The sequence below is a fragment of the Seriola aureovittata genome, chromosome 14, assembly GCF_021018895.1.
Source record: "Seriola aureovittata isolate HTS-2021-v1 ecotype China chromosome 14, ASM2101889v1, whole genome shotgun sequence".
Taxonomy (NCBI): Eukaryota; Metazoa; Chordata; class Actinopteri; order Carangiformes; family Carangidae; genus Seriola; species Seriola aureovittata.
Genome location: NC_079377.1, coordinates 13,011,860 through 13,027,468, shown reverse-complemented (window position 1 = coordinate 13,027,468; position 15,609 = coordinate 13,011,860). Strand labels below are relative to the sequence as shown.

Genomic DNA, 15,609 nt, shown 5'->3' with positions numbered 1-15,609 from the left:
GCAGAAACAAAAAGTAGACAATAATAGTTCAGTCAATTTATTAATAATTAAATTTTCCCTTGTGTTGAGCATATGGTCTGTCTCTTGGTATCTTTGGGTAGCTTATATAATCATCTGAATTTTACATTACAAAATGTAACTTTGCCTGTTTATCCCAAACAAACAGTACATGAGTCCTTACAAATATAAATATAAATTAGTGTAAACCAACTGCAAAATTCTCTGAAAGCATTTGGCTGTGAGAATTTCTGATTCACACAAATCCTCTCACTCTGAGTCAGTTGTCAGATCAAAAGACTTCCCGTTGTGTGTTCTGTGTATATAGAGGGGTCAATGCGAATAGCTTAGCAGTGCAGTATCCTTTGTACTTCTATAGCCCTACCAGGCAGCATGAATTATATCACTGAGAGTCCCCAAACACCACCTGCGTGTGTGTTTGAAGGGAGGTGGTGGCTTGACGTCAGTGTGCGTCATATTGCTTCCCTCTTTCATATCTCTTTCTCCCGCTGTTGTGTTGAGCAGAGTACCTGCCAAGATTTCACAATGCAGATCAGGACAGTCCAACCTGTGCGCATGGTGGCTGCAGCTGCAGATTTGATTTTTGAAGGATCCAACAAATAATTTCTTTATTGCAATTATATTTAATTTCTATAAGAATGGCTTTAACATTTCCCTCAGTGAGCAGCTTTCTCTGGCCTCTTCAGTATGTACAGTTACCTCTGAACTCACTCCCCCCAGGTACTGCGTGTGTGTGTGTGTGTGTGTGTGTGTGTGTGTGTGTGTGTGTGTCCACATGTTAAAACATTTATAAAAAAAAAAGCTTTCGACTGCTGCAGTTCAGCCTCCAGGCTCCCCTCTTTGTGAAGTTCATTTAAGTTCATGTAAGATTTCAGTAAGTCACACACTGCACCTCTTTGGGGAGAAGCTAATGCAGATTGGTATCATCCTATTCATGCATCCTTTTACGTAAGCATGCATATGGAAAAAAACTGAGATTTCTACAAGGGATAATTTTAAGGTAAAAGCAGCTTAAACAAACATGCAAGTAGCAACTACCCTTCCTCAAGAATACTGACAATATCCATTTGGACCCCAAGTCCCAGAGATCCAAAAACCCCAAAACCCCGAGCTTATTTTTAAATGGTGTATGCAGCTTTAGCGACTGACGCTGTGAGAGATGAACTGTACATAGAAAAGTGGCTTAATATGGTAGATAACAGATAGAGGTCAATGTTATTCTTTATCCGTGTAATGATGCGCCTGCATGTTCAAATACAGGCAAATGAAAAAACATGGTAAAATCAAGAGAAAGGGAGGATAAGTGAAGGTGTGTGTTTGATAGAAACACTGAAACTGTCCATACAGCTACATATGCAGAGAAAAGGGCATGCTTCAATGGGAAGAGATAGAAAACAGTGTATGTAGGAAACATGCATTTAAGTTAAGACGAATTTAATGAATGTATTTGTGTATATGGTTGTGTGGTGATGAAGTCAAGCCATTTACAGTATATAAGATGACTTATATTGCTATCTTTAAATAAGTTTTTTGTAATTCTGACACTTCTGTATAAAAATCAGGTAAGAAATTGTGTTTTTCCTATCCCAGGTTTTTTTAAGTTGTGCATACCTCTCTGAACTTGTTGAGAGGTCAGTGTATACAATAAGTAGTCATTCAGGCTGGGAATTCATTTATGGCTTTTTTTGAAAGTAATTGTTTTCTTTTAACCTGGTGTAAAAATTGTGCTCTTGTCGCGTGGGAGCCGATGGCTAGTGTGTCGCGTTGGCAGTCAGTGGCACCATTATGGCAACATTAGGACAGCTCCCTGTGCAAACAACATTTTCAATATGTGGGAACTGCCTCATAATAACAAATAAATGAGAAATACTTTTGTATTCATTGTTTGATCAAGTAAAACGAAGCTCAAAGCTGGCTCAGATATTATCAAAGGACCGTGTTGGGTTTAAATGACAAACTATGCTGCTGTTTCAATATCACAATATGGCTTGAATGGGATGATTAAATGTTCACAATGTGGATTGAGCTACTATAAAAAGGTAGCATGGACAGACTTTGCCCCATGAACTACAAAACATGTGATTAAAACCTGCTGGGATCCACAGAGTCCAGTGTAAGGCTGGATAAATCCAATACTAGGTTGTTTAGATTTGTCCAATCAAGTTTTGTTTTTCAGACCTTCCTCTTATAGTCAGCAATGATTTTAATGGTGTGAATTCAGGCAGAGGTGGGACCTGAGTATTATCGGTGGCTACAGCAGATAGGATGGCTCAGTCTCCTGTGAGAGTTGTGTCGGAGCATGGAGGGAGTCTATGAGGGAGTGGTTGTTTTCTTAAGGATACCTAGTGGACGATAAAGAGGAAGAAGGTGTGTGCTTCATCCCTCTTCCTCAGTGTCACTATGCTAGCTAATCACTGGTGGTTGCTCTGGGCCTTCCTCCAAACTCTTGTCTCCGTCCCGAGACTTTTTCCTCCTCTTGTTACCTAGAGACAGAGAATGTGATGAAATTCAGTCGATTACTGGTTAAAGTACCTGAACAGAGGCAACTTACTTCAGACTATCTCACATTTGCTATGAACTGAAATAAGGTCAGCTGTACTGAGCAGCGCAGCGACTAGCTCAAAAGAATACATAAAAAATAAATGAGTCATTTTGTATCTGAGCCAACAAGGACAGTTGCATCTGGAAAATCTGCTCTTGCAAGAAGGAGTAGGTTGCAGCCAGGGACACGACACATCACCTGTTGCTAAGATACGCCTGTCACTGTTGCTATGCCTGACAGAAAAGTTTGGGCACATCCGACGGTATGTGTGGGCTTGTTGTCGCATCAGCGTTCGTGACAAGAGGCTCACTCACTCAGTTTACGCAATAGCTTCTTCCCGATGTTCTCCTCAGAGCTGGACAGAGACAGAGAGCTGATGAAGGGAGAGGTGGATGGCTGAGACTCTGTAGGCACATCTGAAAGATAGAAGAGAGAAGGAACACACTTGAAATGGTGGAGTAGATGGAGCGAAATAAATATGCAAATATGTAGTTATACAGCCTGCAAGAAAGATTTTACTGCAACTGACTGTGGCTTTTATCGACTTGAAACTGAGAATGTAAATTTTGATCAACCACCCAAGCCACAAATTAATGGTACACTGTTTTTTTCCTTCATTCTCTAAGATTGTCTTGAGTAATTTGCTTGAAAGACATCATCATTAGGCAAACTAAATAAGAATCAAGTATTGATTAGTCTGTATTCTCCAGTCAGGATACATGGAGCAGCTCTCACCATTCTCCCCATAGCTTTCTGGCCGGTCCTCATGGATGTAGGGAATCTCATCCATGCGGAGGAACACAGTATCATTTGGACTCCTCTGCCCATCAGATTTACTGCCTGTGAAGAAAGAATTAGACCAATCAGCTAGCAAGCAGCCACATCACAGCAGCTGGTTTGTAGCTCTGCCAATAGAGGGAGGTAGAGAACATGCCATTTATCAGTCAGTTGTTTTCTTTGGGTTCCAGTAAGAGGTTGAATATAGTCAATAGTGGTGACCAGTTGAGGGTTAAAAGTTCAAGGTTTGAAGTCCAAATAAATATGAGCTACAACCAGTTCAGGGGACTGAATTGGTGAAATCTGTTGTGTCGTGATTGGACATAAAACCTGGAGCGGTATTAACTGGATGCTTCTCTTTTATTGACAATCAACAGAACCATCTGTCTAGTGATTTTTTTTGTTGTCACTAACGTAAACACAGTCAAACTGGGTGGCGTGCTACACTCAGTATAAGACAGATGGTATGTGGGGAATCCTTTAAGCCGGTACAGATTGGTTGGTGCGTTTGGACCAGTTTTGTGAGTGAGTCACTGTGATTGGTTGATTTACAGGAGTCATCCTTTACTGATATCGTAAATATAATGAAAAATTATTATCAAAACTGGTATTTATCTTGGATAATGCTATTTTTGACTTCTGTTTCAATTATTTTCTCTGTTATTCCATTATGATTTACCTGAGGGACATTATCATGTGTGAAGCCCCATTTACTATTCAACCTCATTCTACTTTGTTTTTCTCCTTTTTTATCTTAATGCTGTTATTAACAGGGTTTGTTATGGATGTCTTATGGAAGCTTTTTACAATATTTCTTTTCATTGGACTTGCCAGTCATCAGATCATAAATTTTCAGGTTGCCCCTGACAACTCAGAGTATCAGACAGTTGCATCAATAATTGAAATGTATTGGTCCTGTCAGACAGGTTATTGGCCCTTTGCCCACAGAGCACTTCAATCAGTGTGTTTGATCCTTCGAACCTCCTCTTTTTTCCTCTCGACCAGAATATTGAGAGAACAGTTCAAATTGCCTCTCACAGTTAAGATGGAAATGTTGAATGTTTGGCACATTTGCTTGAAAAACCACTTTATTAACTGACAAAATTGTAGCAGTTTAATTTTCAGTGGACTAACTGATTAACTGACTAGTAATAAAAACACAGTTTGCAAAGTCTACATATTATTACACTACTTACGAACGATACGGTTTCTTTCATTGAGCTGGAAGGTGTTGCGAAGGCCACCGTGGGGATGGAGATGTGCAAGGCGTGCCAGCCCCAGCCGAGTGTGTGTGTGTGTGAGGGGAAGGGCGATGCTGTGTGAGCGAGCCTCTGGGACCGGAGGCCTCCCTTTAGCATCAGGATCCACTGGGTCTGGTGTCTGAGGCGAGCTGTCCATCCTTGTTGCTGTTAGGGCGTTCTGGTAGTGGTTCCTGGTGATCTGTGGGGACATAGATAGCCGGTGTTATCATCTGCTTTAGATGTGTGCACACACGGATGTCTTTATATCGACTGTATGTAATCCCGGTGCCTGTGGACAGGAGGAAACATGGACAGTATTGGAGAGAGGGGAGGAGAGGTGAAGTGAGAGGCCTCATCCATCATTTAAGACTAAAATATTCATGGTTGAAATGGAGCACAATTATCCCCAATGATTAAAGGAAAGAGGGTGCATGGAGGGGAGAGCGAGAGACAGGATGTCTGTGTTCAGTCAGAATCAGAGATTAAGACATATCAAAGGCTGCAGCAGAGGAAGATATTGCAATATGGGGGAATTTTGAAAATTAAATTGTGGGAGGTGAAAAGAGCAGTTGTTTGTGCTCCCAATGAAAGAAACAGTATCGTTCAGTGTGCAGGAAATTATTCATTTAATTGGAGGTTGTAATTAGATATATAATAATAGGATGATTAGATGTGTTTCCGTATGTTTCTGTGTTGTGTGTCTAGGCATTTATGTTGACGACCTTAATAATCTGCAGGTCTGTGAGCTGTCGAACTGAGTAGTCTGGTAGGTAGATCCCTCCTCCTGCACTGAGCTGACCCACACTGCCTCCGCTCAGTAATGAATCTGATTGGTTCAGACCGCTGCCTCGGGAACTGTACCTGTGACCTGAGCAGAGCAGAAGAAGAAAACATACTTTTAGTTCTGTATTTCATGCATGCATCATCACTATTGGGTGATTAATTCTAACTTTCATTTTCTGTGTTCAGCACATAGACATTTTTTGTCTTTCAGTGCACTAATGTAATCTCATATATACTTGCTGGATTTTGACTATAGTTACATGCTCTACAGCTCTCTCTGTATTTCTCTTCTACTTAAAAAATCCGGCTAATTTTCAATAATTAATGAACAGCCATGGATTGTATTTCTGAGTTCAATACAAGTCCATAAATATTAAACAAGCATATAAAGTAATTTTTAGTTCATAAAACTAGAATTACCACCTTGCGGTTGTACGCCTCTACCAACCAGTCAAGTCACGGTTTACACCCATGTCTGTGCAAACTCATGGGTTCCAACAGTCTGATAATCTCAGTATGTAGCACTGTATGTAGTGAAGACTTTTCAACCCGCCAGCACAGAAGATTTATATATTTTATGTTATTTTCAAGATGGCCACCCAAGATTAATGTCACCAATTCACTTTCCAACCAAATGTGAAATATAGTCACAATCTCCCCTTCTGTTCCTGAGTCACAGCGTTTAATAATGGCCTGAAAAGTGTTTTTACAGAACATTATAATGTCTCAGTGAAGGTGACCTTTGACCTGATATAAAATGTCTTCACTTCATCATTTTATCCAGTTTGACATTTGTATGAAATGTTGTCATAATTAGTTTGTGAACTCTTGAATTATAGCCAAAAACATGATCTAATCTAATCAGTACATTCTGGAGTTGAAGTGAACGTTTGTCCCAGATTTGAAGAAATTCCCTCAAGGCATTCCTGACATATAGCGTTCGCAAGAATGGGATGGCCATACATATGCGCATCTGGACGGACTAACAACTTTAAAACGCAACCCCTCTGGCAACAGCTGTTGCCAGCACAGAGCCATAATGAGCACGAACATTTTTCCAAAACCATTTAAACCACTAAGAAATGCGTTTCTCCAAGGGTTTATAAAGTGTCACTAAAATAAAGTTGCCACTAATGCCCCTTTCCTTTAACCAAAAATGTATTTTAAGACAAACCCACTGCTTACATTGTTAACTATGTGAAATACAATCTCATTCTGTATGGTGCCAACTCACTTTACTTACATTAAATTAAAGCTATAAGAGAAAAGGGGGGGAATTCTATATATAGACTATAGATCTAAAGATTGATGACCTTAGACATAGGTCCTTTCCATTTATATATCCTGCATGCTTTCGAGATGTGCACTGCCTCTAGCTGAGTAGCGAAAAATTCTGTCAAGTCCATTGAAAAGCATTGAGTCAAAGAGAGAGCAATTTTTTAAGTAATAAAAAGAAAAACTGGCTCTTTTGAGCTGTGATACCTCTGCAGCTGCTTAAGAGAAAAATTCTGTATCCTCTGATGTCCCGAGAAGGATTTTCAAATATTTAATGGAGTCTTCCAAATTGCTTTAAGCTCACCCTGAACATCACACATGCAAAACATGCACATGAGAGAGAGACAGAGAGAGAGAGAAAGAGAGAGAGACTTTCTGCTTGCCCTGCAATCTTAGCTGGATTTCAGATAATCCTGTGCAGGTCATGTCCTTCCACTGGGAAATTCTCTGAAATCACTTCTTTTAATTACTTACTTCACACGGCTGCTGCTGCTGCTGCTGCTCTTGCAGGCCGACGCCACACAAACACTGGGTGGGATTTAGACAGTAAAAACATTTCCACCACCTGCACTGCATGAGAGTATTATTGCTGAACTTGCCCTGCTGTCAACATCATCACCATCACGCTCCCCCCTAGAAGTATTGATCTATATTGCTTCATGTGCGCACTTACTTACCAATTGGCAGGGGTGGGATGAGTGCTGGCATGCCATAATAGGAAAATGCTCCATTTTCAAAGCGGAGAGCCTCCTTTCCAATCTCTACCTCCACTCGTCCCTGCAACGTCAACACAACCATTTACATGCATGGGTTCTCAGCTCTGTGCTCATGGTGTGAGCACTGCATTGATTATTCATCTAATGGAGCTTCCCACACAGGAAATATGCAGAAAACAATAATTATAACAATGCCAAGCACATAGGCCTAAGTGATTTTCACTGTGTTTAATAATTCACCTTTCACAGCGTTTTTGTCACTTTGGGATTTACCTGCAGGACGAGGACAAAGTAGTCGACAGGTTTGTTTCTCTGGAAGAGGTAGTGTTGAGAGCCGTGTTTGTTCTTGGGGTTGAACTTGAGTTCCTGCACAACGCTGGGATGCTTAATGAGACGCAGCAAGATCTTCTCTGACAGGTGACATGGCCTAAAAGGCTCTACCTCTGCAGGATAGATGCATATAGACACGCACACACACACACACACACACACACACACACACACACACACACGAACACACACCAAAACAAGAGTCAAAGAAAAAACACTGGATTCCCTGTCACATATCCTTATCCTCATTTTATCCCACAATCCAACGTTCACCAACGAATACTACTACAAATACATGCATGCACACGTGCATAAACACACATGCAATGCTACCTGTAGCCAAGAAGCGGTGAGTTGCAAGCAACAACTGCGGCGAGATCTTCACCTTCAGCTCATTTTCTGCCAGTTTGAAGATAGAAAAATCCTGCTGTTTCCTCTCATGGTTGGATACTCTCCTTTTGGTTCGATTATCAGCTGTGAAGAAGATGCAAGGTATACACTGCAGATTTAGATGTGATATATGCTGTGATAAAAGCTGAATGAGGGGAAAGGTGTGTTGCTCTTTTCAATGATTTGGTTTGCCTTACCAGATAATCCATTTAATTACATTATTCTTGTTTGCACTACAAGGAATTAGCAACTACTTTGAGGTGCCAGAGACCTTATTAGCTGATGCAGCTTTAAATGCTACGTGCTAACAGACAATACAGATCGGCCTCTAGATATGATTTCTCTTAGTAGGTTTGTCTACATCTACAGAAAGCTTGAGATAATCCAGTGCTGTGTAAATACTTCTGATAGATAAATTGACTTATCCTCTAAAGATGTGAGGAGTATTAATATACTTTATACCATTCAATTTATCCTAGCTGTAGCTGGAACAGCTGGCACTTTAAATGCCTCAAGTGCAAAGTCTGGGGAGATTAGTTCCCTTGTGCTATATACTATATATATATATATATACACACACACATAATTATGCACATGCAAACACACAAAAACCCCAGTTTATGAACACCCACACAAGTGCACCCATGACAGAGACTGCTTCACACACTCATGCATGTAATTAAAACTGTAGCACTCTTCAGCATATTATCTTCCTTTCTTCTGGGAGGAGGAGTTTTCGTGGAAGCATATAATCAAAATTATTTTTCCCCAAACTGTGGCATGAAAATAGTAAAATTAGTAAAAAAAATAAATGAATAAAAAAGTACAGACCAGATTAGATATGAAATGAAGGGAGCTTGGCATTTGAATTCCTCTCTGTGGAGAGCCTTTCCAGCCAATTAAAGATGAGTGGATTATGGTGATTATCTGTGAGACTGGGCCATTTATTCACATTATTTAATTATGCATCAGCAAAGAGCTGGGAACAGCAGGGGAGGGGAGGTGGGATCAATAGTCTAATGAGAAAACAGGAGAGTGGATGGTATAGAAAGGAAATTGAAATGTACTATTCATCCTGCAGTTCTACGAGTAACATCCCTAATAATTAGTGTGTAAATATATGTTGCTGAATGGAGCATTTTCCAAAGATGTTGTGAACAAACTCTGTCAGCTGCTGTGACAAAATCTATTCAGTGTGGGAGCTGGAAACACAATAGAACTGATTCATAGCTAATGCAACATGTCATAATCAGCGTGTTTTATATGTCCTACGTACTGTACAGGTCTGTCTCATCCACAATCTCAGACTTGATGATCTCCTCTATGACGTCCTCCAAGGTGACGATGCCCATGACTTCGTAGAAGGGGTCTCCCTCCCCCTCACTGTTCACCCTCTGCACCACAGCCAGGTGGGATTTGCCTGCATTCATCAGAAAAAAAAAACACAAGGGTGAGTTGCAATGTTTTCAAAATGAGAGCTGGTGCTAAAAACTGCTCATGCAATGGGTCGAGAGGCAACGTCACTGGATAAAAATAACACGAGTCAACAGCCTCCAACTGGATCTGTGCAGTCAAGATGAAAATCAGCATTAATATACCAACTGCAGCTGAGAGACTGTAAACACAGACGAGATCTGTATTAGAGCTGGGATGTGAAATTATTTCAATGTTGGGACTGCCCTCCTGTGTGTGTGTGTGTGTGTGTGTGTGTGTGTGTGTGTGTGTGTGTGTGTGTGTGTGTGTGTGTGTGTGTGTGTGTGTGTGTGTGTGTGTGTGTGTGTGTGTGTGTGTGTGAGAGAGAGAGAGAGAGTCAGATGAGAAGTAAGTGGGCATTGGGGGATTAGTCTGGAGACACTTTGACAGTTTGGAAGACTTGGCCCTTACATAAACACTGAGATTACACAATCAGTCTGGGGATGCCTGCATCTGCTGACCAAACTGCCCATGCTGCTGCCACCTCTGTACACACACACACACACACACACACACACACACACACATCACACACATCACATACATGCAATACACAAATAACAGTACACATACACACTCTTGCACATCCGTGAGCAGACCCGGCACTCCCACCCAGTTAGTGTTTGGCTGAACATGACAAGCCTGCCAGATACAATGACACACAGCCCGCCAACAGCATCTCTGGAACGAGTCGATAAAGCAAATGTGACAAGAAATCATTGTTGCCAACAAACTCAAACATCACCAGGAGAGGAGAGCAGGAAAAATGGCAGTGACCGTTGCACTAGCGCAAACTGGTTGTAACATATAGATTTCTTTCATTTTAAACTCAACTCTTAAAAATAATAAAATACTATGCATTAATAGGTATTTCTTTGTTATCATGACCGTCACTGTCGTGGTTTTTCTTAGGTCAACACACATGTCAGTTTGATGACCAAAAAAGTTATCTAACCAAATTTATGATGTCACTAGAACACAGATTTCAACAGATACACAGTCTCTAACCTTATTTCTAACAAAAATCAGTGGCTCATATGAGATGGGCCGATTTAGGGGATCACTGCCAAGGGATAAAATGGATCAAATGCTTTAATCCACTGCAACAAGGGAAAAAAAAAAATTCCTGATTGACTGACAGGCAGCCACCTCCAAACATGAAACTCTCTGGCTGTGTGAGATTGGCTGAGGTGGTGAGGTTGTACTCAGCACTCAGGTCAGCTTGTCTGAAGAGCTCAGGTGAGTCAGAGGTGGATTTGCCCTCAGCCGCTGATGTGCCCTGGCACTGCATTACATCATTCATATGTTACATAATACTCTTGCAGAAGGGCACACACACACACACACACACGCACACTTACCAGACTCACACACACAGACGCCCGAGGCAAAAACTGGGTCTGCCATGGATGTCCCTTTTGCAAATGTTCTGCTCCGCCGGTTTCCCAGGCTCCTCCAGTCTATGTTTAAACTCCATGTGTGGTTTTAGATCATGCATAAAATGTTTGCGTATGATTGTGCATTATGTGTATAGTTGCTGTCTGTGCTTTCTGCATACATTACAGCTATGCAGCACCGTAGGATGAATTCATGCATTGTTTATATCTCTGCAGCAATTTTTTACACACAAGTTAACACAACAGTTTATGAACACATTTGGTCTATAAAACCATAATGGCTGATCTCTATGATTTGTTTTGTGTTAACTAAAGAGTTTCGATTGGTTTTGTGTATTGTTTAGTCATGTATTAAAATTGTTAATTTCGCAGGTAGTAGTAAGTAAGTAGTAAGAAGTAATTGATTTTAAATACTGTATTTAAGAACAGTTTTTAGGTCCATACACTGCACTTTATACTTCTACTCCACTGCATTCCAAGGAGAAATATTGCACTTCTTATTACCACAACATTTATTTAACCCCCCATAGTTACTAGTTACTTTTCAGATCAAGATTATACAGCTTATAAAATGTGTAGCATATTGTTATCAGTTAAGCTATCCAACAGTGTACGAGGCAGTTAGCTCCACCTTGACCAACTACAAAATTAAAGCAACAATTACATGTTAATTCATTGATAAAAATTGATCCATTCTGCACATTTTGTTGTTATTGGGGTATTACTCTGCTACGTTTACTTAAAGAAAACTACAGAGTGTCTCATCCCAATAAATTAAAACATTTACACCAGATTTTGGTGACATATGTTAATACATATGGTAAAGAACGTAACTTTCCATACATATTTTTCCGCTGCACAGTATGTTTGCAGTCCTTCTTTACATTTCACACATTACTGGTGACATTTCCACCCCGCACCCCCCCCTGCCCATCACCCTTCTCAGTAAGACATCCTCACAGCTTCCAGCTAGGCTCCCTGAACAGCAGGAGTCTTTAATCCATGAGAGCAAAGTAGGAAAGAGGGGAAGCGAAAGGTTAGAGCTGAATTTTTCATGGTGGCTCTGCAGGCTTGGGTGGCAGCGACCTACAGAGCGGAAGAAGCCTCAAAGTCACCGCAGGCCGACAATTAGGTGCACACGAGCAATCTAAAGGTGACACCTGACTTCACCTTTCCACCTAATTTATATATAATTATAACGCACGCAAACAATATGGAGGCGCACACAAACACAGGCTCAGCTTGAGGCCATGGATCACAAAGCTATCATTCATAATGCCGAACAATATAAAGCGGTGGACCTCCTGACCTGTAAGTGGCCATCTCAGTCACAGTCATTATTGTGTCACCTTTTCACAATCTGATTGGAGAACCGCTGCCTCCCTCCCACTGACATCTATTGAGCTTTCTTTATCAATGAAACAGATTTACATCTTAATCCCCAAAACAAAAAGCAATGTCAATGAAATCCTTGCGTAACACTCGATCCACAAGCCTCTCATATGTGTCCGTTTTAACCACGTGATGCTGTCAGGGGAGCAGTTTGAGCTGTTCGCCACAGAGCATCGATTCAGAGTCATATTCAATGTTATCATCAAGACTGAATGGGCTCCCTGGAGAGAGGCGACACACTTTTGCTCGGTAGTGAACAGATGCTATCGCTGCCTGTGTATGAGAGACAGAGTGCTGTAATACTGTGAATGCACTTATCAGCAAAGATGTTTATCAGTCTAAAGATGTATGAGTCAGAGAGAGAGAGAGATAGAGAGAGAGAGGGAGAAAGCGGTGACATTCATTGCCTCTGCCTCCATTCCAGTGAAGGCAAACTCCTGCTGAATTCCCTGCTGAAACAGCTGAACATTACATTTAAGTGTTGAGCTGATAACTGATACACATGTGGAAAGGGGAAACAAGCAAGGGTGGTGGAGGGGCAGATCAAGTTCACAGAGTTGTTGTCATGGGAAAATTACTTTTACTACGTAAATCCTTAAGATAACCCCATTATGGTCCTTATAGGCTCTAACCTCTGGCTGAACCATGCTCACTGTGTGACACTGTATCAGATTTCACATATGGCTCTCACTGCTTTCAAAGGGCTTTATTGGCAGGCCCACTGTGAGCCAGTGGACTAATGTAAACCCCTCTCTGAAATCTTGGGTTTGAAGTGCACAGTCACTTCAAAGGACATTTAATTCTCTAGTTGTAATGTTGCTTTTATTCTGCTCTTTTAACCTTTGAAAGGTGCTATAAATGAAAATTTACTCACTTGCCTTGAGACTATTGCAAAACATCTGGCACCTCACACACTCAACACAAAGTGGCTTGTAAGTTCTTAACATGTGAAAACAAAAGGACTTACCTCTCTTAAATTCCTCCAGCATCACATCCAGCTTGGTGTCATTGAACACGCAGTGCATGGGGTGCTTGTAAAACTGAGTTATTGTTTTCAGGGGAGTGCAATCGTCAGGGTCCACGAAGGCGAGGTCTTTGACAAACAGGATGTCCACGATGTTGGACCTCTCGTTCTCGTAGACCGGGATGCGGGTGAAACCGCTCTGCATCACGTCGGACATGGTGCAGAAGTCCAGCACGGCGTCCGACGATAGCATGTAGCAGTCTGACAGCGGGGTCAGCACGTCCTCTACGGTCTTGGTCCTCAGCTCCAGGGCTCCCTGGATGATGTTGAGCTCCTCTTTGACCAGGTCGTGGTAAGGGTCTGTGACGCGCAGCATGGCCACCAACTTCTCTCTGGTGTAAAAGTTGCTGATCTCTTGGTGCAGCATGATGTCCAGAATCTTGGAGACTGGGTAGGCGATGGGGAAAAACACCAGCATCAGCAGTCGGGTCGCGCAGAGGGTCTTGGAGGCGATGGCGAGACTGTGCCTGGACGCCACTGAGTGAGGTAAAATCTCGCCGATAAAGAATATCCCCAAGGTACAGAAGGCAGTTGAGAGAGCAGTCATTCCTAAAATCTGGCACATCCACACCACAAAGCATGTATTAGTTAGCACGTTGCCCAGCACCACAGTGCAGAGGATGTAGTTTCCATGTTTACGCACTGACTCTATTTTCCGTGCGTATTTCTGCTCCTTCTCTGTGCCACTGTTCTGCAGGACCCGCAGCTCCACGGGGTCCAGAGCCAGCATGCTGATGTTCAGACCGCTGCAGAGAGCAGACAGCCCCAACAAGAGCACCGAGACGCCCGCCTGGAGCCAAACATCTGCCTCTGGAGGTCTCTCCACCACCGCCAGCCAGAAATCTTTGGTGCTGAAATGCTCCCATTTCACTCCATCGAACGCGCACATGGAGTAGTATTTGATCAACTCGCCTCTGCGCAGGTCTTTAGCGAGCAGCTCCACCAAAACGGAGTTGTGACTTGAGGTGGATCTGAAAGAGCCCAGAAGCTCGATATCAGAGCTCCGGGCATTCTCCTCTTGACAAGGGTTCCCAGTGGACCGGAGCCGCCTCTCCCCGTCCGCGCTGTCCCCACCTGGTTCCTCTATAAACGCGATCCACGGAGCGGCGTCAGGTCTGCCGGAGATATTCAGGCTGTTGGGATGCTCCGTAGCTGGAGACGCGGAGTAGTAAACCCTCAGCATGAAGCGGGTCCCCTCGGTCGCTCTCAGCACCCCATCCTGCACGGACAGCTCTCCGCTCTGGGTGTCCTCTGGCCGGACGCCGAGCAGCGCTGCCGCTGGGGCCGGCAGAGAGGAGAGGGTGACGGTGAGAAAGAGGAGAGAGAGCCGGTGCGGATGCAGGATGCAGCAGAGAGCATCCGCAGCATCCGCAGCCATCATGCTGAATGAACTACTGAAGGACATGGGAGAACTGGGTCACGTGGTCTTCGGATGGGATGGATGGAGCAGCTGGGTGGCCATATCCACGAAGAAGAGATGGGTATGTGACAGAGAGAGAGAGAGAGAGAGAGAGAGAGAGAGAGAGAGAGAGAGAGAGAGAGAGAGAGAGAATTCAGGAGAGTCATTAAATATACATGACGAACCGTGACGTAGGCCTGTCTTATTTGCTTTCTGCCACTTCCTAAAAATAGCCTATGGAAGACAGGAAATGCCCATCATGAATGATTTATGTGATGCACCCGGGATCAAACGACACTTACAACTGCAGGCTGAAAATTATATCACACAGATATCAAAGGAAAAAAAAAACAGATAAACGCATTGTTTAAAGCCTCATCACAAACATTATTTAGGTCATATACCGCTGCGTTTTAAGGGCGATTACGGCAAATTTCGTTTTGTGTGAGCATCAATGTTAGTTTGGGAGTCGCAAATATTACACAAGATGCTCTCCCCCCTTGTTTTGATGTTTCCACTAGATGGCAGTATTATCACCTACTTCAGTGCAGCCTGCTCTGAAAAGTACTGTTTGTGTAGCCTGGTAGACTGCAGACTGCAGTAATACACGGGGTAATGTGTGTAGTATTTATTTCTCTGTTATAAAAACATGCTGTTTTTTTTTTGTTTTTTTTCAGAATTCGACCCTGAACAAATAAGATAATTGTTGCAAATTGCCAACACATTTTAGAAGAATTCATTTTGATCCAGCAGCTTTAAAATGGGTTGTCACATAAAACTTTAATAGCCGGAATATATTATACAAGACCGACCTATTAATGGGACTACATCAGATGAAGTATAAATGTGAAG

At 42.4% G+C, this 15,609-nt stretch overlaps 1 protein-coding gene across 1 annotated transcript; it reads right to left on the bottom strand.

Annotated features, from left to right (window-relative positions):
• Positions 1–23: 23 nt before the first annotated feature.
• Positions 24–15,084, bottom strand: LOC130181490 (metal transporter CNNM1). Its single transcript, XM_056395741.1, has 10 exons — positions 13,302–15,084; positions 9,349–9,492; positions 8,016–8,156; positions 7,626–7,795; positions 7,314–7,413; positions 5,301–5,446; positions 4,534–4,777; positions 3,296–3,400; positions 2,875–2,976; positions 24–2,501 (listed from the first exon to the last, which is right to left on the bottom strand). Exons 1-10 carry the CDS (start codon positions 14,761–14,763, stop codon positions 2,422–2,424), a joined length of 2,694 nt encoding a protein of 897 aa, XP_056251716.1. The 5' UTR covers positions 14,764–15,084; the 3' UTR covers positions 24–2,421.
• Positions 15,085–15,609: the final 525 nt, after the last annotated feature.

Bases quoted from the DNA above. Each gene is read 5' to 3' on its own strand.
- LOC130181490 (XM_056395741.1), bottom strand. From the start codon at position 14,763: ATGTCCTTCAGTAGTTCATTCAGCATGATGGCTGCGGATGCTGCGGAT. The intron at 5,447-7,313 runs GTAAGTAAGTGC...TGCTCTGCTCAG, and splicing joins CATCCCACCCCTGCCAATTG to GTCACAGGTACAGTTCCCGA. The intron at 3,401-4,533 runs GTAAGTAGTGTA...CTTTCTTCACAG, and splicing joins TGAAAGAAACCGTATCGTTC to GCAGTAAATCTGATGGGCAG.